We start from the raw sequence: 23,109 nt of genomic DNA, 5'->3' as shown, positions 1-23,109 counted from the left end.
TTTCTATATATTTTTAGTTATCTGGTTAATTTCTTTCTATTTTTAGTAGAGACGGGGTCTCGCTCTTGCTCAGGCTGGTTTCGAACTCCTCCTCGGCCTCCCAGGGTGCTAGGATTACAGGCGTGAGCCACCGCGCCCAGCCAATGAGATAGTTTTTAAATAGACATCGACTATTTTCATCTATTTATGGGAAAAAGATACACTTTTTGTAGACAATGCAAATAACATGGAAGAGAATTTTAAAAAGATAAAATTCGCCATCCTTCTATCCAGAACTAAGATGAGACAGATAAACCTAGGCCCTGACAGAGCAGGTTCTCAAAAATCATTGGTTCCTACACATTTGATTCTCATAACCACCTCAAAAAGTTAGAGAAATAGGTCATGTCCCCATTTTGCAGAAGAGAAGCTAAAGTTCAGAAGGGTTAAGTGATTTGCCCAAAGTTACACAACGAAGAGCCAAAATCTGGTTTTTTAGATACTAATCTATTAATACTACTTTTCCTCTGAGCTTGGCCATGTATCAGACACAGTTTGGTGCAAATCACAGCTCTACCATTAATCACTGTGTGACTTTGGGTAAATACATTCACCTCTCTGAGGCTCAGTTTCCTCATCTGTGAAAGGGAGATAATAATTGTACATATCTCAGAGGATTGTGAGAAATAAAAAGACATATTTTAAACAAGGAAAATAAAAAGGACATGTTTTTTAAAACTAGCATTGTGGGACCATTGAGCACATAGCTAAGTGTTCCATAAATCATAGTCATGGGTGTTAGAGGCATAGAGCTGTGGATTCAAATCCCAGGTCCACTTCCTAGAGCTGCGTGGCCTTTGGAAAGTCATTTCTCCTCGCTTGGCTTCAATCTCCTCATCTATAAAATGGGTATAATTAGAAGACCTACCATATAGGGCTGTTAGGAGCCCTTAGCAGAGAGCCTGGACCATAGAAGGTCCCAAGTACACAGTACCTATTAATCATATATGAAGAAATAATTATAACATGTAATGCAAGCAATCTGATAAGTATTATAGAAAAGGCCCTGGTGAAGTGCTCAGGCTGAAGAGTTCGGAAGAGCCTTCCACCCAGGGGAGGGAAGAGCCAAAGGGAGCTGGAGTTCAAAAGTGGAAGATGGAGCAGCTGTTTTTGGAGCCCCCAGAGGCAATTTCACCTTGACCCATAAAACAGAAAAGGGGTGTATCTTCCCGTACAGATAAGGATCAGAAGAACAAAGCACGCTATTAATTAAGTCTTGCCTATTTTAAGTTTATGGGATATTTTCCCCCCTTAAAGATAAGCTCACAATACAAGTTCAAAAGGTCAGCACGGAGAAGGGGTGGGAGCCAGCCCTTCCAGCCCTTGGACATTGGGGTGGGTGGTCTGGTCCCAAAGCCAAGTTTCCACATCTTGGGCCTCTGGGATTTAGACCACAGGGGGACCTGAGCCACCCAGAGAGGGAGGGAGGCAGCCCACCGTGTCTCCAGTCCTGGCCCCTGATGGGCGATTTGAATCGAGGAACCTGGCCGGGTCTCCAACTTCTCAGGAGGGAGAACGAACTTGGCGTGTCTACGCTTCCCCCAGAGGATATGAGTCACAGGGAAGAAGCCAGCCAGGCCTAGCGTGGTCGAGGACAGAAAAAGCAAGCGCCTTTCCATCTGGTTGGCCTTGGGCAAGTCACTTTCCTTCTGCACTTCACCTGTGAGTGAGGTGATGGCAACCTTCAGCCTCCTAGGGTTGGGACGAGGACAATAGTAACAGAAAGCAAACATTGGGAAAGTGCCGTGCAGGGCATGGTACCCGCTCTACACGTAAATGTTAGCTGTTTTTATTATCAACTCTCAGACTCTTTCATTGTGTTAAGGACACAATGTGTTGGAGGATGGTCTCTTTTATATACTGCAAGTGTAAGTGTGGCGAGTTCCTTCTCTGAACCTGAGTTTCCTCACCTGAAAAATGGGGTGGCCGTAAAGACAGAGTGAAGTGGTGAATAAAAAGGACTTAACACGTACCCCAAAATACCACATAAATAAATAAAGCAGCTGTTTTATTCTTTCTAGTCGCTTCCCTAGGGCTGGGCAAGTTAGGGAGGCGACAGGAAGAAACGTGACCACCAGGGCTTACATGTTGGATTATAAATGGCCAGTTTACTTGTCAGCTATCCCTCTAGCCCAGGACATTCTTCTGTGATGGGAAGGTACTATATCTGCACTGCATGTAGCTATGGATCCATGAAATGTGGCTGGTATGTCTGGGGAACTCAATTTTTATTCAATTTTAACTGAGTGAAACTTAAATAGTCATATATGGCTAGTGGCTACCATGTTGGACAGCATAGTTTAGACTATAATCTCCACGAGACCAGGAATAAAATCTGTCTTTTTTCCCCTATATTCCTAACACTCAGAAGAAGACCTGGCAGAGACTAGATGCTCAGTGTATGTTTGTTGAATGTAAGAATGAACAGAGGCAGGAACTGAAAAGAAAACTTTTTTTTTTTTTTTTTTGAGACAGAGTCTTGCTTTGTCACTCGGGCTAGAGTGTAGTGGCATCATCATAGCTCACTGCAGCCTCAAACTCTCAGGCTCAAGCGATCCTCCTGCCTCAGCCTCCCAAGTAGCAGGGACTACAGATGCATGTCACTGCACATAGCTGATTTTTCTATTTTTAGTAGAGACGGAGTTTCACTCTTGCTCACACTAGTCTCGAACTCCTGACCTCAAGCGATCCTCCCACCTCGGCTTCCCAAAGTGCCAAATACATACAATTTTTAAAAAAGATTTTTTTTTAGCCTGTAATCCTAGCACTCTGGGAGGCCGAGGTGGGCGGATTGTTTGAGGTCAGGAGTTTGAGACCAGCCAGAGCAAGAACGAGACCCTGTCTCTACAAAATATATATAAATTAGCTGGGCACAGTGGCACATGCCTATAGTCACAGCTACCTGGGAGGCTGAGGCAGGAGGATCGCTCAAGCCCAGGAGTTGGAGGTTGCTGTGAGCTAGGCTGATGCCACAGCACTCACTCTAGCCAGGGCAATAGAGTGAGACTCTGTCTCAAAAAAAAAAAAAAAAAAAAAGATTTTTTTTAATTTATGAAGGGAAGAAATTTATTTCTTACAGTTCTGGAGGCTGGGAAGGCCAAGGTCAAGGGGCTGCATCTGGTCAGTTTCTGATGAGGGTCTCATGCTGCGTCATAACATGGCCGAAGGCATCATAGGGCGAGAGGGATACACTGAGAGCCAAAGTGCCTTTTAGAACAGACTCACTCTGGTGATAAACTATTAATCCATTAACCCATTAATCCATGAATGGATTAATTCATCCATGAGAGCCAGGCCCTCCTGACCCAATCACTGCTTAAAGGCCCACCTCTTAATACTGATACATTGGGAATTAAGTTTCAACATGAGTATCAGCGGGGACAAACATTGAAACAATAATAAACAGTATGACAGTTCCTCAAAAAATTAAATATGGAATTAACATATGATTCAGCAACTCCACTTGTGGCTGTATATACAAAAGAACTGAAAGCAGAAACTCAAAGAGGTGTTTGTGTATCTACAGCCATAGCAGTATTATTCACAATAGCCAAAAGGTGGAAGCAACCCAAGTTCCATCAGAGGAAAGGACAAACAAAACGTGATATATACACACAATGGAATATTGTTCAGCCTTTAAAAAGAAGGAAATTTTGACATGCTGTCGGGTTTGGCAATCTCATTCTGTGTTCTCGGTTCTTGGTGTGCTCTTGGCCAAAGAACGACCAGACACACCAAAGAAAGGGAAGCATGAAGTGAAATTTATCAAGGAGGAGCAAGATAGGATTGTAGAGCAAGAGCAAGGTACAGCTTTACAGAGCAAGAGACATATGCCACAGATAACCACTGGATCGATCCATTGTCGTAGCAAAAGAGAAGGAAAAAAAAAAGATTTTGTAGCTACTAATAGCAGGGCCAACACACATGTGTATGGGACTATTCAATGTGGGTTTTCATGTCTGTTACCTAATCTAATCACTAAAACCCTGCTAGGCAGATATATTATTGTTGCTGTTGCTGTTCTGATTATTTTCCCTCTTTGAACAGATGAGGAAACTGAGGCTTTGGCAATTGGCTCAAAGTCTCAGAGACTGTAAATGATTGATCAAGGACTAGAATCTGTCCAATTCCCAATCCTTTGTCTCGTTCCCATCCCACGCCACTGCCTGTGACTTTGAGGCCCCTATAGCACAAGGAAACTATCTAAAAAGATCCAGCATTGAAACAAAGGGAGACCTGGGGCCAGGAGAGCCACCAGGGACGAGGCCTGGAGCCCTTCCTGCACGTGAGTGCAGTGGTCACGCATGGCTGCCACCCTCTGCACCCCTAGCCTCACATCCATGTAACACGTATTTACTGAGCACGTAGTATGCACCCCACCAGTGCGAGGGGTTCAGAAGACATAGCAGAGAACAAGCCAGACAGGATCCCTACCCTCACAAGCCAGGCAGAGGAGACAGATGACAGAGAAGTGAACAATATATTTATTTACATATTCATGGATTTGGTTCATTTATTCAACAAATGATTGCTTAGTGCCTACTAGACACTGGAGATACTGCCGTGAACAAAATAGAAATGGTCACCCACCAACATGGAGTTTACATTCTACTGAGGGGCAGGGGGCATCAAATAATAAGCAAATAAAAATGTATTATAATATGATAAATACAATATAAATATGTCAGACCATAAATTTCATATGTGCTCTGAAGAATATAAGTGAGTTGTGATGGTAATCTCCTTCCTTCCTCCAATAGGTAAGTCAAGAAGGAGACCCCAAAAATGAGAAGGATCCAGCTATTCAAAGAGTGCAGGGAAAAGCATTTCAGGCAGAGGGACTAGCTTATGTGAAGGCCCTTAGCCAGGCCCTCCACTAAGCATTATACTTGGATTATTTCTTCCCAACCACTCTATTATTATCATTCATAACAGACAATGTACATACTATACACATGTACATACTATACACATACATCCCTTAACTCTCTTAACTGGCAGAGCTGGGGTGAGAACCCAAGTCCTCGTTAACATCAAAGCCTAAGCCTCAATCATGATACTCAGACCCTCTGTTCTCTCTCTAGGAAAGACAAGCATCATCTGGAGAGCAGGAGCAGGTAGCAGGCACCTGCAAGAGTGGGGGGGTTGAGGGATATCCCGGCCCTGCAACCTGAGCTATAGGCACAACAGGATCAGGGCTTCCTGTGGGACCACGCAGTGCAGACAGCCACTCTCTGGACTAGAGCCAGTTCCCAGATTTAAGCTGTGATTATCGCGTCACTGTCAATAACAGGTTCTGCCATAGCCATTAAAGAATGCCGTGCCCAACTTTCCCTCCCCCTTTCCTCGAGAGGGAATCACTGGGGCATGGGGACACATGGAGAGAGTGGTAGCAACTGGGGCATGACAGCAACAACGAAAACAGCAAAGACTTTTATAATGCTTATCGCATTATAAGGCACCGTTCCAGGGGCTTTGCATATACTAATTTGTTTAATATTCAGAACGACCCTATAATATCATCCTCATTTTACAGATGAGGAAACTGAGACTTAAAGGGTCTTATCATTTTCCCAACATGGCACAGTTAATAAGTGGCAGAGCTGGGATTTGAACCCAGATAGTAGGCTCCTGAGCCTACACTTTTTTTTTTTCTTTTTTAGACTTTGTATTATAAAATAAGACAAACAAAAAACCACACAGAACGAATTTACAGTTTGGTAAATTATTATAAAGCAAATGCCCTTGCGATCACCCTACCGGTCAAGAAGTAAAACCGAACACCCCAGAAGCTCCTCTCTGTGCTCCCTCCCAAGCACAGCCCCTTCTCTCTAAAAGCAACTGCTTTCCTGATTTTTATAGGAATAATTCCCTTCTGTTTCTTTCTGGATTCTTTTTTCACCCAAATGCACATCCCTAGACACTATCATTTAGTCAGGCCCATTTTTTTAAAAAACTTGATATCTTTTAAGTCTCCGTTAAGCCACAAATTCTCCCTCCATCTCTTTCTTTTTCTTGTAATATATCTGTTGATGAACCCAAGCCATTTGACCTGCAGAGTCTCCCAGTCTGAGTTTGCTGGTGGCAGACTCATGGTATGACTCAGCGTGTTCCTCTGCCCCTGGATTTCCTGCAAATTGCTGGCGGGATCACAAGGCACGATCAGACTCAGATTTGATCCTTTTGGCAAAATCCCAAGTAGTGTCATGGTCTTTCATCAGGGGCATCTATGGTCTGTTTTTCTGTGTTTTGATCGGAGCTCGTGCTCTTAACTACACTGCTATGGGGACACTTCCTGGCTACCCTCGGCTTCCTGAGTTTTCTTCTACCTTCTGGGCAGATTTGTCCCCCAAAACAAACCCTTCGTAGGCATCAGGGTTTATGTGGCCATGGGCCTGGCTGAAGCAAGAAGGCAGCTCCTCAGCGTTCCTATCTGAGACCCTCCACACTCCAAGGTCTGCGATGAGATGTGGCCCCACCTCCCTGTTGAGTGTAACCTCTCTCTGCTCCTCCCTCCATCCCAGTATGCCAGGCAGACAGAATTCTGCTTAGTTTCCCAAAGGGGCCATGCTCTCCCTTACCTCTGGGCCTTTGCACATGCTGTTCCCTCGACCAGAAACACCCCCCTCCCACTTCTTCTGACTAAGCACCTCTGCTTAGTCAGGTCCTTTCAGGTCCTAGTAAATCTGTCCCTTCTTCCCCACCCCTACCCCACCCCACCAGATTGGATTGGATGCCTGTTTATTTTCTTGAGATAGGGTCTCACCCTGTTGCCCAGGCTAAAGAACAGTGGCATCACCATAGCTCACTGCAACCTCAAACTCCTGGGCTAAAGTGATCCTCCATCTTCAGCCTCCCGAGTAGCTTGGACTACAAGCTTGCGCCACCATGCCTGGCTAATTTTTTTTACTTTTTGTAGAGATGGGGTCTTGCTATTGCCCAACCTGGTCTCGAACTCCTGGCCTCAAGGGATCCTCCCACCTCGGCCTCCCAGGGTGCTAGGATTACAGGCGTGAGCCACCGCGCCTGGCCTGGGTGCCTTTTAAGTACCCTCACCACTCCTAGGCTAACCTATATACTGGTAGCACTTACACCACTACCTTACACTTGTCTGTTTCCTTATCTATTTCCCCTACTAGAGTTTGAGCTCCTTGAGGACAGGGACTCTGGCTCAGGGCCTGGCACACAGTAGGCGTTCAATAAATATCAACTGAATACATGCATGCAGGAGTGAATAGTTGGACTTTATGAGTCCCGAGGCAGCAAATCCAGGCTCAGTTTAGCACCTTTAAGATGATGAGAGCTTTTCTAAGATGCCACACCCAGAGCTCCCCACCAGGGAAGGCATTAGCAGTGGTGTAGGTTGCAGAATGAATTCCTGTCTAGAAAAGTGCATCTCAGTTCTTGAAAAGTTGCAGAACCCTTTCTCAAACAATCTTACAAGGAACCCCAAAATATAAGACAAGTTCAAGGGGAGGAGTTCTAGTTTCAGCATCGGAGGAGGGAGAAGTTCTGTCCCTGGGCCTCCCCTTCCTCTGAGCATTAAGGTGCCTATGAACAGCGGCCTGGCTGTATTCTCAAGTCCCTTTATCACAGCTGCCGTATCTATGATTTTGCGGGACACACACTGGGGACAGAGGAGTCCTGGTTTACGCCTACCTCCATCCTCTCCTGTGGCATTCCCAGGGGCTCACTCTGCCAGCTGAGAGATGTCCACAGAAGCTCTCTTTCTGCAAATTGCCCACCAAGCCACTGCACTTCTGAAACAGAGTAGGTCTGGAGTCTCTGGGCAGAGCCAAGCGGCTGCAGGGGCAGGCAGGGCTGCAAGCCTGCCTAGTGAGGCGCGGAGCCAAGGGCTTAGTCTCAGAATTGGATTATTAGAGTGAATTTGGAGCTTCCAGCCTCTCTGGCCTCAGGGACATGAGGATTACCCGGGCCTCTGGCTGGGGCCCACAGTCCTTCCCACATTCCCCGCCAGGTCTGAGGACAAGGATCCTCCCTCCGCCACAGCACAGGGGGTAGGGGATACCCTGCCCACCTTGCAGCTCCAGCCTTTGGCCTCCCAGCCTCCCTTAGCTGGCTGGAGGCACACCTGCCTCCCCCGTGTCTGGGATTTACGACAGTGCTGCTCAGGTTGTGGTCCACCGACTGGCAGCATCGGCACCCTCTGGGAATCTGTTAGAGATGCGCATTCATGAACCCCACCCCAAACACGGAATCAGAATCACCGGGGTGTGGCCCAGACCTGTGGCTTAACAAATCTGCCAGGTGTTCTACACATGCTAAAGTTTGAGAAGCAATGGTTTGGAGTACACCCACTGGCCACGCCTCACATCTGCCCCAAGCCTGTCAGAGACTCTGGGCAATTTCTACCCATAAACTTCTCCTTCGGGCTTCTTCAAGGCTTCCCTGGTGGAAACTAATCACAATGATGAGAGCAGATCTGTTCAATATTGTTCAGCATTCGGGATCGCACTGCAGCCTGAACAGCAGCCTCTGGAGGCGCGCAGTGCAATGCCCAGTGCCCCCAGAGCACTTACTGTGTACAGACTCCATCTTTTACTATCCCCAAATTACAACATGAGGCTCAGAGAAAGAACAAGACGGGCCCAAAGTCACAAAGCCAGCAAACCCAGGGCCTATCCACTATACACCTTCTTCCCACGCAGCAGCAAGGACGGAAGCTGTTTTCCATGTCTGTCTCCTTGCACACACCGGGATTTCCTCCTGGGCCAAACCCTTGTCATCACTTCCTCAGGAAAGCCCTCTTCCGACCTCCCCAACCCTCCTTATTATACCCTACCCAAGGTCCTTGTGTTTTCCCTTAATAGCAGTATCACAATTTGTAACCAGAGATGACGTATTTATGTTATGTCTGTCTGCCCCACCAGCATGAAAGCTCCGGGAAGTCAGGAAGTGGTACAGACCCTTCCAGATGCTTACCCAGCACCATCCTCCTCTTCCTATTGAACCTGACTGCATTTGAGACAGCTGCGTCCCCAGCGGCAATACATTCCTTCAGTTACTGATCTCATGTTCTGGCCTATGAATGAGAATGGAAGCCGCTAGGCACATAATAGCTACTCAATAAATGCACGCTGAAGGCAGGAAGATTCAGCCAGTTCTGAGCATGCAGTTGGTGCTCAGGAAACACATATATCATCTAACCAGGCCCAAGAAGCAAAACCCACCATAGCTATCTTTCTCTTGGAAATATCTTTATTGGTTCTGAGATATCAGGGCTGAGGCGAGCTGGGACGGGCACAGAGCTAAGGAGGGCGGCAAGAGGCTTTGCCCTGGGGCGGACATGCTGTGTGGGGTCTGCTGGCGGGCTCCCTGGCCCACCCAGCCAGCAGCAGCTGGGTACATGGCACTTGGCGCCTGGCATGACCTCTGCCGGCTTGGCACTGCGGCCTCCTCGTCGGCGGGCGCCCCTCTTTCCAGTTGCAGGAGTTAGTCTTTCACAGTGCGGAGGGGTGGGGGTCCGGGGTGGGCACCGCCCCGGGGTGCAGGCAGGCCCCGTCCACTAGTGCATCCTGGGCTCTCGGCGGCTGCGGCGGGTGAGGCGAGCCCCGGCTCCTCTTCTCCCGCCTGTGGGAGCTTGGCAGTCCTGGAGGGGCCCTTGCGGCCTCAGCGGGACATCATCCGGACAAACTCTGGGAGGGCACCCGAGTGGGCAGGGAGAAAGCAGCAGTCAGGGTCTAGCCCACCATGCTGCCACCAGCCCCCTCCTGTTGCCACTGCCCCTGACTCTGTACCGGTCCTTCACAGCCACTCTGTCCCCTGGAGGCCAGAACATGCATAGCGGCCAGCGAGTGCTTTCTAAGCTGCGTACCTGACCCGTGTTTAAACCTCCCACGGATCCCCACTGGCACGTGTCCCATGTCCTGGCTCACTGATGTGGCCCCAGCTGACATCTCCAGCCACGCGTCTCATGCTCGCGCCCACCCCCCGTCTCTGCGCCCGGACCACACAGACCCCCTTTCCCGCACCTCTCACCTCCCAGCTCTCCCGCAATCTGTCCCCGCTGCCTTCCTTTTTTGTTTCCTAGATTTTATTTCTTAGAGCAATTTTAGGTTGCCAGTAAAATGGAGCTTTCCCATATGCCCTCTGTCCCCACACAAGCACGGCCTCCCCCACCGTCAACATCCCCCCCAGAATGGTACGCTTGTTACAACTGATGGACCTACATTGACACGCCATGATCACCCAGAGTTCACAGTTTCCATTCGGGTTCACCCCTGACATTGTACAGTCTAAGCGTTTGGACAAATATATCCTGACATGTATCCGCTGTTACCATGTCTTACGGTTTCACTGCCCTAAAAATCTTCTGTGTTCCACCTGTTCATCCTCCTTCCCCACTAACCTCAGCAACCACTGATCTTTTTACTGTCATCCTGGTTTGGCTTTTTCTAGAATGTTATATAGCTGGAATCGTACAGTATGTATCCTTTTCAGATTGGCTTCTTTCACTTAGGAATATGCATCAAAGGTTCTCTCCCTGTCTTTTCATGGCTTGGTAGCTCATCTCTTTTTACCACTGAATAATATTCCATGTCTGGATGTGCCACGGTTTATTTATTCATTCACCTACTGGAAGGACGCCTTGGTTGCTTCCAAGTTTTGACAATTATGAACAAGGCTGCTGTAAACATCTGTGTTCAGGTTTCTGCGTGGATGTAAGTTTTCAACTTGCTGGGGTAAACACCCCTCCCTTCTTTTTCACCTGGTGGCTCTTAGCATGTTTCAGGACTCCGATATGCATTTAAGGTTCTGTTCAGTCATTTCCCCGTCTCCATCCATCTCCTGCAGGGAGTCTTCCCTAATCCCGGCCCCCAGCTCGGTACGGGTGCCCCCTCTATATGCCACAGCCCGCTGTACTTCTCCCCGCACCACACGGGCTCCACTGTTGTTTCCGTTTTCCTCGCTGGTCCTGGGCTGCTCAAGGCAGAGACAGACCAGGGCCCAGCACACAGTAGGTGTACGATGCATCTTGGTAGAATGAATGAGAGATGCCGGGCTTTCAGGGAAGGGCTGTCATCTGTGGTGGGCTCTACCTGGACACAGGGTGACCTGAGGTTTTCAGATCCGGTGGTAGTAAAGCTTTCTCTCCGTCTCTCCACACTCTCCACCCTCCCTTGAAGGCCAACGACTTCCCAGAGAAAACCTCCCAAACTTTGTGTTCTGACAATTATGTAAAACTGGGTTTGTACCCCAGCTCTACTTCTCAACAGTTAGGCAATCTTGAGCAAGTTCTATTACTGAGCCTCAGTTTCCCCATCTGTCACATGAGGTTATAAAAGTGCAATCCATAGAGCCATTGTAAGAATTAAATGAGATAATACATGTAAAGCTACTTAGTACAATGACTGGTATATAAGTATACAGTAAATAACAACTGTTATGATTATAATTGATTCTTTAAAAAAAAACCCGTTTACTGAGCACTAGCTCTGTGCTAGGTACTTGTTATGCAGGAAATGCAGAGATAAAGAAAAGGGGACTCATCTTTTCTCCAAGTTCAGAGTCAAGTGGGAAGGCAACTGTAGCCAGCAGTTAGGGGACAGTGTGAAGAACAGTGAGCCTGAGCAGCTGTGAAAGCCCAGGAGAGAGGATGTTCAGCGTGAGGAACCAGGGAAGAAGAGCTGCAGGAAGCAGCCCCACTGCCGGGTCTCGAAGAATGACCCCTGGGCTAACAGAACGCAGCCCAAGTGAGGAACAGAATAAAAGGCATCCGGCAAAAAGATGCATATTCCAAAGAGAGCCCAGCATGTTCATGGATGGCAAGTATCTGGGTAGCGTATGAGTGAAGGAACACTAGGAGCTGTGTCTGGGGAGGTGAGCTGTGGTCAGATCTCAGGGGTCCTGAGTGTCAAGTTGAGGAATGTGGTGTTCAGGAAATACCTACCATGGATGGATGCATGAGAGGGTGGACAGGGAAATGAATAGAGACGGGTGGGGGGAGATGAACACAGGGATGGATGAATGGATGAGTAGATGCACGTACATGGGGAAATGACTGAACGGACAGATGGATAGATCAATGGAAGTAGGGGTAGAAGTATAAGATGGATGAGATATATGAATGTATGAATGGATGTACAGAAGTATAAATGGATAGAGACATGTACATGAGTAGGCAGATACTTGGGTAAATATATAGAAGAATGAACAGATGCATGAATGGATAGATAAATGCATGGATAAATGGTTATATGGATGATTGTTTAGAGACAATGAATAGATAAATAGGCATCTAGACAGATGAAGAGGTGAATGGAGGAGAGGATGGAGAGATAGATATGGAAGGAGGGATAGGTGGATGGACAGATGGATGGATGGACAGACATATCATGGATAGATGCATGAATAGATGGATGGGGAGAGATGGAAGGTGGATTAAGAGGGGTGCACAGATGGAGGGATGGGAGGATGGAGGGACGGCAGATGGAAAGTTAGGGTGGACTGATGGTTGCGTGATGGAACACACTGGAGGGCTCTGGATGGCCACCGCTGGCTTACTCCTCTCACACCTCCGAGCTCCACCTACCTTCAAAGTCCACTCGCCCATCCCCATTGAGGTCCACATCTCGGATAATTTCCTCTATGTCTCGGTGTCCCACCTGGTGACCCAGGAGCTTCCTCATGGCCTCTCGCAGCTCACTGGTGCTTATCTCCCCATCACCATTGGTGTCAAACTAGAGAGGGCAGGAAGGAGGGAGAAGTCGCCCCAACATGGACACAGGCAGCAGCAGATCCTAAGGTTGAGCTCCTCCTCCAGGGTCATTGTCTCACCTTCGCCAGAGACCTTCTCTGTCCAAGCTCCCTCCCTGTTCTGGGACTCAGGACCCAGGCTTCTTTTCAAGTAACCATCCTGGAGATGGGATTCTAACAGCCCACCCACCCCTGCCTGTCACTGTGCATTACCTCTCGGAAAGCATCTCGCAGTTCCTTTACTCCGATCATATCTGCTGTCTCTGCCAGGAGTTTAGGCCCCATGAGCTCCACAAAGTCATCAAAATCCACATGGCCACCCACTGGAGAAAGAGGAGAGGTCTAGGTCACCCACCTCTGATCCACCCACTGCCCATCTCCAACTAGGCAACCAAAGGAACTGCGATCCATCCCTGACCTGCTCATCAGACAGAGACAGACATAATAATAATAGCACCCCTGTATTCAGTTCTTACCATGAGCCAGGCATTGGGCTGTTTTACATGTTTCCTCATTTACTTTCTGTGCCCCACTCCCCTATCACAACTCCCATTTTACAGGTGAGGAAACTGAGGCCCAGAGAGGGTAAGTGGTTTGCCCCAGGTCACAGAGCCAGAAAGAGGAGGATGCAGAATTTGAACCCAGGCCTGACTGCAGAGGATTGCAAGGGTGAGGGCCAGAAGGGAAGGAGGTGCCTGGTGGAGGGACTCACGGTTCATGTTGATCTGCTGGGACAGTTCAATGAGCTCCATCTCGGTGGGCATGTAGCCCATTGTGCGCATGCAGTTGCCCAGGTCCCGGCAGTTGATGTAGCCGTCCTTGTCCTTGTCGAATTCCCTGAATGCCTCTCGAAGCTCTGGAGAAGCGCACAAAGGTGGACGTGGTTGGGGGCAGGACCCACAAGGCTTCTGGGCAAAAGCAGCCCAAGGCCCCACCAGCTTGGAGAGATGGACCCTGGAACTGCCCAGGACTCTGGGGCATTTCTCCTGCCTCCTGTTCTTTGCTCCATGGCTGGCTTCACAGAAGATGCCCTGCTCTGCACCAGGCCCTGTTCCCAGGAGCCCAGGGTGTCTCTGCCTGTCTTCCCACCAGCCTCCCTCCCCACGCCTTCCTGGAGGGCTGGATAGCCCTTTTCCCCAAGGGACCAAGTTTTACCTTCAATCTCCTCTGGTCGCAGTGATCTGTCCTGAAACAAAAGAACGTGTCCTATTAGCCGTGGCGAGGGACCTGGAAGTCACAAAATGCCCAACCTGGGGGCCATCCAAGTGGCAGCAGTCACTGGGTGGGAAGTGACACGGACGCAGCAGAGGCGTGCCTGGATCACGTCCTTGAGGGGAAAAGGCGCAGCCCCACATCTCCCATAGACATGGAAGCTCCTGGGCCCCTTGGGGTAAGAGATGGCCAAGGACCCAACAGCCCCACTGGCCTTGGCACAGAACTTCTGTGTCCCCCAGCCCCTTATTCCAGATGCAAGAATGGGTCAGGGGACAGCGTTGGTCTGGAGGCAAAAACCTGCAAATAAAACAGTGTCAGGGGGAGATCGCAAGGCAGAGAAGAGAGTAGCACCCAAGGAAACCAGGAGCAGCAGGGAGCAGAGGCCGCAAGGCAATGGGAGAAGAGGGGTCGCAGGGGAGAGACAGCAAGGACCGGTGGAAAGGGGGAGGACAAGAGGAGTCAGCGGATGTAGAGGCAGAATTAGGGTTATGCCCTGCTTCCTGGGTACTGCTCCCCTTCTCTGGTGTGACCCCCATCCCTACACCTTGCCCTGTCACAGGACACAGCATAGGACCCCGGGGACCGCCACTGTCGCTGGCTGCTGCCGGGGTCCACAGCACACGTCTCCAGCCTCAAGCAGAGCCCAGGTCTCCTTGGGGAGTCAAGGAAACCCTGAGTCTAGGCGTCAGAACAGATGGCAGGGAGACCTCCAAAGAGCAGGCCCCAAGCAGGCGCAGGCTGGTGAGGTGCCGGTCACCCCAGGCCTGCCCAGGAGGGAGACAGACTGGCACAAAATGGAGACGGGTGCCCAGCTGGATCTGGTCAGCAGGCTCCCAACGTGGTCCGCAGGGCCCATCCTCCCCAAGTGTTCCACGAAGAACATGAGGCAGGTGTCCCAGCCTGAAGAGGCTCACGGCACAGACGTGCAGACGTGCCACAACGAGCGTCGGGCGTCTCGGCTTTGCACACCGGCCATTCCACACAACAGGGCCAGGGTGGGTGGTGACAGCCACTCCAAACTGGCCCCAGGGCAAGGGACACCAGCGCCAGACAATCTGAAGATCATCTAGAAGGGGAAGGGGCTGCTCAGCAACATCTGGTGGGACAACCAGGTCACAGGACCCAGAGCTCAGAGGTGGCTGCATGGGACAGGACAGTGTTGAGAGTCTGCATGAGCTTGGAACGAGCAGGCTGCGAGCTCCCAGGTCCTCCGGGCGGTGTTTCCAGCTGAGGACAGGAGTCACTGGGAGGGAGGTGTGTCTCTGTGAGACGACTGCATGGACTGTCACTGAAAAAGCTTGTCGTGGTGCACGGTGCAAGGGCAGGTCACTGCCATTCCTAGACAGACCCATATGTTCCTAGATATTCGTGGGTGACCGAAAAGGATGTTTTTTGCAATAGGTCATCCCACCAGTATGTGAAAGCGAGTGAGCACAGGTAGATAGACACGCAGAGCACACTCACTAGGCCCGGCTACTGGGACATAACTAGTCTTTTCCCACCCGTCAGGCTTCAAGCCCCCTCGCACTTCCCCAGGGCCCAGTTCCGCAGGACTAGGAGGAGAACAGGGGCTGTGACCACCATGGCGGCCCCTCCACTCCTCTTGCATGCCCAGAGCCCAGGGAGCAGCAAAGCCAGGTGCCCCTTCACAGCACCCCCGTGGCTGTTCTCAGGATCACACCCCGCGCCCCATGTAAAGCAGCAGGGGTCTGTACAGGGATATCCACCCATGGTGCAGGGAAACCTTGTGCACCAACTCAGGGGGCCAGGTGGGAGGGGAGCATGAACACTCCTTCCTCCCCAGTTTATGTGGCTGGGGAGAAATGCCTGGGTCCTAGAGTCCAACAGACCTGGGTACAAAGCCCAGATCGGCCACTTCCTAGCAGTGGGACCTCGGGCAGGTCACTTCTGCTCTTTGAGCCACCATCTTCTCATCTGGACGATAATGAATACCTGTACCCACCTCACGGGGTCCTCGTGCACATTCCGTGAGACAAGCTTCGTAAAGTGTTTAGCGTGTGACGTTCCATAATGTTTGTATTTGTAAGGTCATCATTATTGCCTCCTTCCTGTGACGATTCAGATACCTGTAGGAGACTGTCTGATACGGTAGCCACTAGCCACATGTGACTATGTAAATCTGGATTAGAATGAAATAAAATGAATAATTCAGTTCCTTAGCTGCACGTGCCACGTTTCAAGCGGTTAATAGCCACACGCAGCTAGTGGCTACTGTACTGAACGTCACAGAATTTAGAATATTTTCATCATCTTAGAAAGTTCTACCAGATAGTTCTGTATATAGAATTAAGAGCACAGGAGGCTCTTTTGTCTGAATACTCAAGTTTGAACCCTACCTCTACTAACTGTTACCTTGAGCGTGTTACCTCTCCAACTCAGTTTCCTCATCTGTAAAACGGGCATGACAAAAGTACCTACCTCTTGCAGTTGCTCTGAGGCTTTAAACGAGGCAATCCATCGCCACGCTAGCAGAGTGCCTACCACCTAGTAAGTGCTCCAAAACAACTTATCTGCTATTATTATTTCTTGCTGGTGGATATGGACTTTGCAGCCGTGAGTGAGAAACCGTGGGGGTCAGATTCACGAGTTGGGGGTGTGAGGTGCATCCATTAGGGCACAGGGGCTGCTGTGTACAGACCTCTTCTTCTTCCCAGCACCTCCTCATGCCCTATGAAGCCAAGGTCGGGGGGCTCCACCGGGCCAACTTACGTACAGGCCGCCTGTTCTCAGCGAAGCCCTTGCGCAGGAAAATGCAGGCAGGGCCCAGCAGGTTGTGCATGACGGCGCAGTTCTGAGCCAGCATCAGGAGCGGTCCGGGGAGCTCAGCGCCAGCCGCCAGCCCCTCCTCGCTCGTCTGCACCACCATGTAGCTGGTCTGTTCCTCCTGGCGCATCTTCAGCCAGCACCAAGCAAATACAAAAGAGAGGCAGGACGTCACCTCCCTGCCCAGGCTGGTTCCTGGTCCCAGAAGGGGCTCTCCTCAAGAGAAGACCCTGGAGAGTTGAGTAGCAGCGTTCCGAGAGCCCTTAGGATGCTTGGGGGCATCACATTGGTCCAACAGATGGAGTCTCCAATCCTGGGCTAAAACAGTTGCTCCGGGACAGCCGAATGTGATACACACACACACACACACACACACACACACTGGCACACACATATGCACAGAAGCACACGCTCGTGTGCATGCAGAAGAGACAGGTGCAGACAGAGGGAGGATTCTGTTCCAATCAATGGGAAGTGTTCCCACGGAGCCTCATGGAACATCCTTTCCCAAAGTGCTCCCAGCGTCCCAGCTCAATCTCCGGGGCTAAGTCATTTCTCCCAGCTCCCAGCCTGACTTTGCCCCCCCGAGCTGGATTCCCACTGGCAGGCTGTGAAGGCGATCAGAGCTGGCAACATGGAGGACAGGCTCGGCTGGTCTGCCAGACCAGAGGCTGCAAATACGGATGCCGCCACTGCCATAAATGAAGCAGGCAGGGTGTAAGTCAGAGGTGGGGTCTGGCGCAAGGTGGGGACTGTGTTCCCTCTGAGGGGGCAGCACTATTTAACTCCAGTCCAGTGTTGCCAGATATTCTGATTTAAAGCACCAGGTGGCCAGGCATGGGGGCTCACGCCTGTAATCCTCCCACTCTGGGAGGCTGAGGCAGGAGGATTGTTTGAGCTTAGGAGTTTGAGACCAGCCTGAGCAAGAGCGAGACCCCATCTCTACTAAAAATAGAAAAATTAGCTGGGCATCGTGGCACGTGCCTGTAGTCCCAACTACTGGGGAGGCTGAGGCGGGAGGATCACATGAGCCCAGGAGTTTGAGGTTTCAGTGACCTATGATGATGCCACCACAATCTACTCAGGGCAGCAGAGCAAGACTCTGTCTCAATCAGTCCATCAATAAAGCACCAGGTGGGCCAAACAAGACACATCTCTAGGCCAGACTCCACTCAGTTTGTGATCTCAAGACTAGACACTCTCTGCTATCTGGCGGTTCTCCTTTTCCTCCCTCCCGCCTTCCCTGGCTCCTTGCCTGGCCCAGAGTGCTGGACCTCCAGAGGCTGAGGCAGGGGCCTGCTCTGCTTACCGAATATAGCTGTGCTCCCAGGCCCTGGCCAACCCAACCTCCTCCCTGAAGGTTCCCATGCGGCTATAAAAAGTCAGCACTGCCCGCAGACCCTCCCCTCAGGACAACAGCGGCACACAGATGCAACTCAGTTCTCTCCCAGCCTCCCCAGAAGCCCAGTGGCTCTGCAGAATCCAGGTCACAGCACTCTGCCTTCAGCCTTAAGTTTGGATGCCGCCCCTTGGTGTGGGGATTTGAACTAGAACCTTCCCAAGGAATGAAAGAGCAGCTGAAACCCTGAGAGCTGTCTTTGTCTGAGGACCCCAGAGCTGCGCCCCCATACTTCCGTCCTACTGTGTTCCACCTGCAGCCAGGGCAAAGGCCACGCCTAGGAGAAGACCCCAAGACTTAGGGGCAGCATGTCCCTCCAGCCTGAGAAGCAGAACAACTCCCCGTAGCACCTCGTCCTCTCCTGCTTCTTCTTTCCAAAGCCCCACCCTGAGGGGCTATAGACTGAGGCCCCCTTCCAACTACCCCAGCCCCTTCCAGGCCTAGAGAGGGAAGTGTAGTATTCTAGTTCCTCAAAGCGGAAGCAGCAACTCAGACCCAAGGTGAAGGAACTCAGCCTAAGGCTCGAGTTTGGCGAGTGCAATAAGGGCCAGTCTTAGACAATCTCAGAACCTGAGGGCCATCAGATAGGCCAACGGCCCGTTCCAGCTTCACACCCCAAAGAGTTGAGTCTCAGAGCCTCAGCTGTACTCACTCAGACTTCCAGGACCTAGGCTAGAGCTAGGGCAGAACAACAGATACCTTCCCATCTGGGAGGGTGGATCAAAGCAAGCCTTGGAGTAGACAGCGGCCTAAGCCCAGGAAAATGATCTCAGAAGGTATCTTTAGAGAGCTTTTTAGTTTCTGGAGGAATCTTGCACATTTGGCTCGAAAAGAGCACAACTGAGGAAGGAGGAGAGCTCTGATAGGCAGTTTAGCATGCTGGCTTTGGACTCAGTCTCAGGGACAAATTCTGATTCTGCCATCTGCTTGCTGTGTGACCTTGGGCAGGTCACTTCACCTCTCTGTGCTCCAGCTTCCTTCTCTGAACAATGGGGATAATCATGGCTACTCACAGGATTCCTGCGAGAAATGAATGAGCTACTGCACAGAAAGTGCTTTGCATAGTGCCTAGATCGTGGTAAGAACTGAATAAGTGGGGTTGCCATAGTGATGATGATGATGATGGTGGTGGTGGTGATGGTGATGATGCAACTTCAGAGCTGCTGGGTGCCAGGAGGCACTTACTTCTGGCTCCGGAGGAAGTGAGGGAACATCTGCCAATCAGAACAGAAATGAGAAGGATGGAGAGGAGTTCGCTGCCATGAAGAATGAGCCAGTGGCGTCCGGGGAATTTCCACAGCATCTCTTGATCATAATACCGCCTGGCACCCAGCTGCCCCGGAGGCTGCTGTTCTTCTCCAGTCAGTGATGACACCCGACAGCCTGGTCCTGCCCAGCTCAGAGCCTGAAGGGGGCCACCTCTCACCATGCCCTGTGCCCAGGCTGCCACTCAGGAAACCAAGTGGGCAGCGGCCCACGGACTGACAATGTCTCCTGGCATCAAGGGGACGTGCCTCCTGAGTGTGGCATGGCAACAGGAGGGGCCGGCATGCCTCGTGACCTAACAGCTTTCTAACAACACAAGCTGGCTGCGAGTATGCAGGTCAAAGCTCCCTCTCACTGAAGGTTCTCCAGGAGAAGCTGAGTGAGTGAGCACTTGGCAGAATGGGAGAGGGGACTGCTGCATCGAGTGGGACTCGGACTGGACAACCTCTGAGGTCAGATCTAGAAATCTATGAATAACATTTCTGACAGCAGGAAAAAGAAAGAGGCAGCCTCTCATGGAGGAAAAAATAAAAATAAAATCCCAGCTCTGATTTCATACAGACCAGGGTTTAAATCCCAGCTCTGCTTCCTGTCCACTGTGGGTTCTTAGGAAGGCTCTTATCCCTGAGGCCAGCTCCTTTTCTCTAGAAAACAGCCAAGAGAACTACTTAGCGGAGAAATGAGATAACATGTTAGATATGCTGCAGATTTTCAGTAAAAAGCACTTATTATTGTTATTACAAAAAACATGAAACTGAAATCAATGAGTTTCCTGATCTTTTACCTCTTACTCTATGGACTCAAAACCTCTTCTAGTTTCCTTTTCTCCGCCATCCTTCTCCTCTTAAACCCAGAGTGGAAAAATTATAATTACAATGACAATAACACTAACGTTTATTAAGTATTATATGCCGGGCACTGTGCATAGTGCTTTATTTAATTCTCATAATCACCTTAAGAGGTAGATATTAGCATCCCCAATTGATGGACAAAAGAATCGAGGAACAGAGAGGTTAAGTAATTTGCCCAAGGGCACATGGCTAGAAAGAGGAGATCTTAGGGGTCTGACTCTTAAGCACTCAGCTGTGTAAGGGGAAGCCGGGTGGCTGAGACAGAAGGATAGTTCTTATTCTTAAATCCGTCTCCTCAAGCTCTGGACAGAACCCATTACAAGGGCTTTCCTGTGGTCCTCTAGACTAATTCAGATCAGTTTCCGCTTCTTTGAAACAGCGTGGGGGCCACTTTCGATGCAGAAGATGCCCCTAAGAAGATAACAGATTGGGGGGTGGGGGTGTGTACAGAAGAAACAATCAGCCTTCAGAAGGATCCGAGGAACAGCGAAGATTAAAAGGAATTTGATGTGAGCAGCTTAGCCAAATGAGAAGACGAAAAGCAGAAAAGCCCGACGTGGCCTAAATTGAGTGGCTGTCCAACTGACCGGGGAGGTAGGATGGGGTCGGGGTAGAGGTGCCAATAGCTGACCTGAGACCTTAGGGAAGTCACTTAATCCCCCTGAACAGCAATCAAGTTCCTTGTCTGGAACATGGAAGAACTGGAGGAAAACATCCTTATCATTCCCTTTTCCTTTAAATACAACCTTATTAGGAGTCTCTTCTCTGGGCTTACAAAGAGGGCTAGGAAAACAGGCAGAGCCCACGTGAAGCTAAACCCTACAGACACGAGCTGAGTCTTGCATGAAAGATGCGTTCGAGATGATTATTTGCTTTCCAATGGAATTCTTGCAAAAAAAATTTATCCTAGTATATGAGCAATAAATCCACTGTAGAAAGTGACTTATATGCACCTCTGCTCAACATATCTCCTGGCATCCTATTTCTTAATGGAAACAGTCCCGGGCGCTAAACCACTCTAGTCCTACTTGAGATTTTCTGTCTTAACTCAAGAATGATTGGGGGTCGAAGAGATACCCTGCTTGGTTCCTCTCAGTAGCAAAGGGATCTACGGCAAAACGTACAATTTTGAAGGCTTAGAGATCAGCAGAGAGGGTCACAGACCCTCAAAGGATATGAATGAGCCCCTGGTCCTGCTTCTGAGACGGGTCTTCAGATCCTGCCAGTTTCAAGGGGGTCTGTCCACTGATATCCTAAGGATCCATGCTTTTCATTTCACATCCCAGAAGCCCCGAAGCTACAAGGTTTCTTTTCTAAATTTCGTGCAAATTCCCAATCACATTCCAGCCTCCCCCCATGCCCAAAGCCCAGGACGTAGAAAACTGTGATAGGAGGGTGTCTGGAGGTAGGAACAGGGAAGCTGCTCTGGATAGCACCCACGGGAAGGGTAGCAAGCTTCAGAAGCCCACCCCTTCCAAGCCCATCCTCTGGGACAGAGAGCAAGACACCCCAATTCCCAGCCCCGGGTCTTGGGAACTCCAGAAACATACCTTCCTCGAGAGGTTTCTCAGTGGAGACTTCACACAGTTGCCCATCCTAAGTCGAGGCAGCCCCTCTTGGGATCCCGGGGTCCATGAAGGAGGCTCCTTGGGGGCTAAGGGACCTCAGTCCCCATCCCTGCCAACCCAGCCTCCCTCTGCCTGCGCCGCTCTTCCTCCAGGACCGATGTGAGCCCTCTCCTGCGCGCGTGCTCTCTTACTCGTCTGCCTGCTCCTGTTCACCGATTTTTTTTTTTTAGTGGATAGTGTGTGTGTATGTGTTTGTGTGTGGGCTTAACTTTCTAGGCACTTTCCTAAGGAGATGAAGGCAGAAGGAGAGAGAGTGCAGGGCACAGAGAAAATCATGCGGAGAGCTGATGGCAGAGGGCAGCAGAGCTGGAGGAGGCTGCCCGGTCATCTCCATCAGATTACAGCTGAGTCGTCTCTCTCTCTGTCTCTCTCTCCGGTTCTCTCCCTTCCCTCGGCCCCTCCTCTCCGGCTGCCAAATCTGCAGGGAGATTGCCTCAGGGAGGGGGGCCCAGAATGGCAGCTGCAGCTGGGAACTAGGCCAGCAGACCTAGAAGGGGAAGCTGGCTAGTTTGGGCCCCCAAAGCCAGGCTGCCCAGCCTTGTGTGAGCTCGCGTGTGCACACACACACACACACACACACACACACACACAAACATGCAGGTGCGCATGCGTGCATACACATGCAAGCACAAGCATGCAGAGAGATGATGCCCTTTCCAAGAGCAGTGAGCTGGACAAGCACACATCCTCATTGCCCCTGGCAATTCCAGCTGGATTGAGAGCTGCGGTTCCAGTTGAGGGCCTGGGAGGTCTTGTGACGTCTCCATCACGCTCCATTTTTCCGCACTTGCCTCCTCGCTGAAATGGGACAGGGCTCTGGACCACGGCACAGCTGAGCCAACAGCCCAGATCAAACCCTTCTGGTCCCTTTGCTGTGTGCCATCTCAACGACGAAAGGGAAACCAAGAGATGGCCCTGAGGGGGGCATGGCAGAGGCAGCACAGGCGCAGAGGGAGTGAGCCAGGTCTCCGAACCTTCTCCGCTTCTCAGCCTCATCCTGAGCGAGGACCTCTCACCAGCTTCCTTGGGGTGCCGAGCAGAGAGGGAGCCCTTTACAAAGCGGTCTTCAAGGTCCCACTGCTGGAACTTCGTAGGTGACTTGCTCTTCCTGGTCCCTCCAGTGTCCAGCTTTGATATGAATTCATCTCAAGCCTCAAATGTCCCATTTGAGACCTACAGCCTGAGCCAGATGCCCCAAAAGAGGAAGTGT

General features: G+C 50.5%; 1 protein-coding gene across 2 annotated transcripts; it reads right to left on the bottom strand.

Moving 5' to 3' along the window:
- Window positions 1-9,243: 9,243 nt before the first annotated feature.
- CABP1 (calcium binding protein 1) lies at window positions 9,244-21,994 on the bottom strand. Of its 2 annotated transcripts, XM_012650166.1 has the most exons (7): window positions 21,822-21,994; window positions 16,706-16,885; window positions 13,912-13,942; window positions 13,469-13,612; window positions 12,970-13,079; window positions 12,593-12,740; window positions 9,244-9,695 (listed from the first exon to the last, which is right to left on the bottom strand). In XM_012650166.1, the coding sequence occupies exons 1-7, from the start codon at window positions 21,864-21,866 to the stop codon at window positions 9,670-9,672; spliced, it is 684 nt and encodes a 227-aa protein (XP_012505620.1). In that variant the 5' UTR covers window positions 21,867-21,994; the 3' UTR covers window positions 9,244-9,669. The 2 variants fall into 2 exon arrangements, with proteins under 2 accessions (XP_012505620.1, XP_012505621.1); XM_012650167.1 differs by lacking the exon at window positions 16,706-16,885.
- Between the last annotated feature and the right edge of the window lie 1,115 nt (window positions 21,995-23,109).

This window comes from Propithecus coquereli, unplaced genomic scaffold, assembly GCF_000956105.1.
Source record: "Propithecus coquereli isolate 6110/MARCELLA unplaced genomic scaffold, Pcoq_1.0 Scaffold314, whole genome shotgun sequence".
Classification (NCBI taxonomy): domain Eukaryota; kingdom Metazoa; phylum Chordata; class Mammalia; order Primates; family Indriidae; genus Propithecus; species Propithecus coquereli.
Note: the sequence above shows the minus strand (reverse complement) of the source record. Positions and strands in the feature narration are given on the sequence as shown.

Excerpts from the sequence above, each read along its gene's own strand:
- CABP1 (XM_012650166.1), bottom strand. The coding sequence starts at position 21,866 with ATGGGCAACTGTGTGAAGTCTCCACTGAGAAACCTCTCGAGGAAG. Across the intron at positions 13,613-13,911 it reads GCGACCAGAGGAGATTGAAG|AGCTTCGAGAGGCATTCAGG; the intron begins GTAAAACTTGGT and ends GCGCTTCTCCAG. Across the intron at positions 12,741-12,969 it reads TGCGAGATGCTTTCCGAGAG|TTTGACACCAATGGTGATGG; the intron begins GTAATGCACAGT and ends TGCCCTCTCTAG.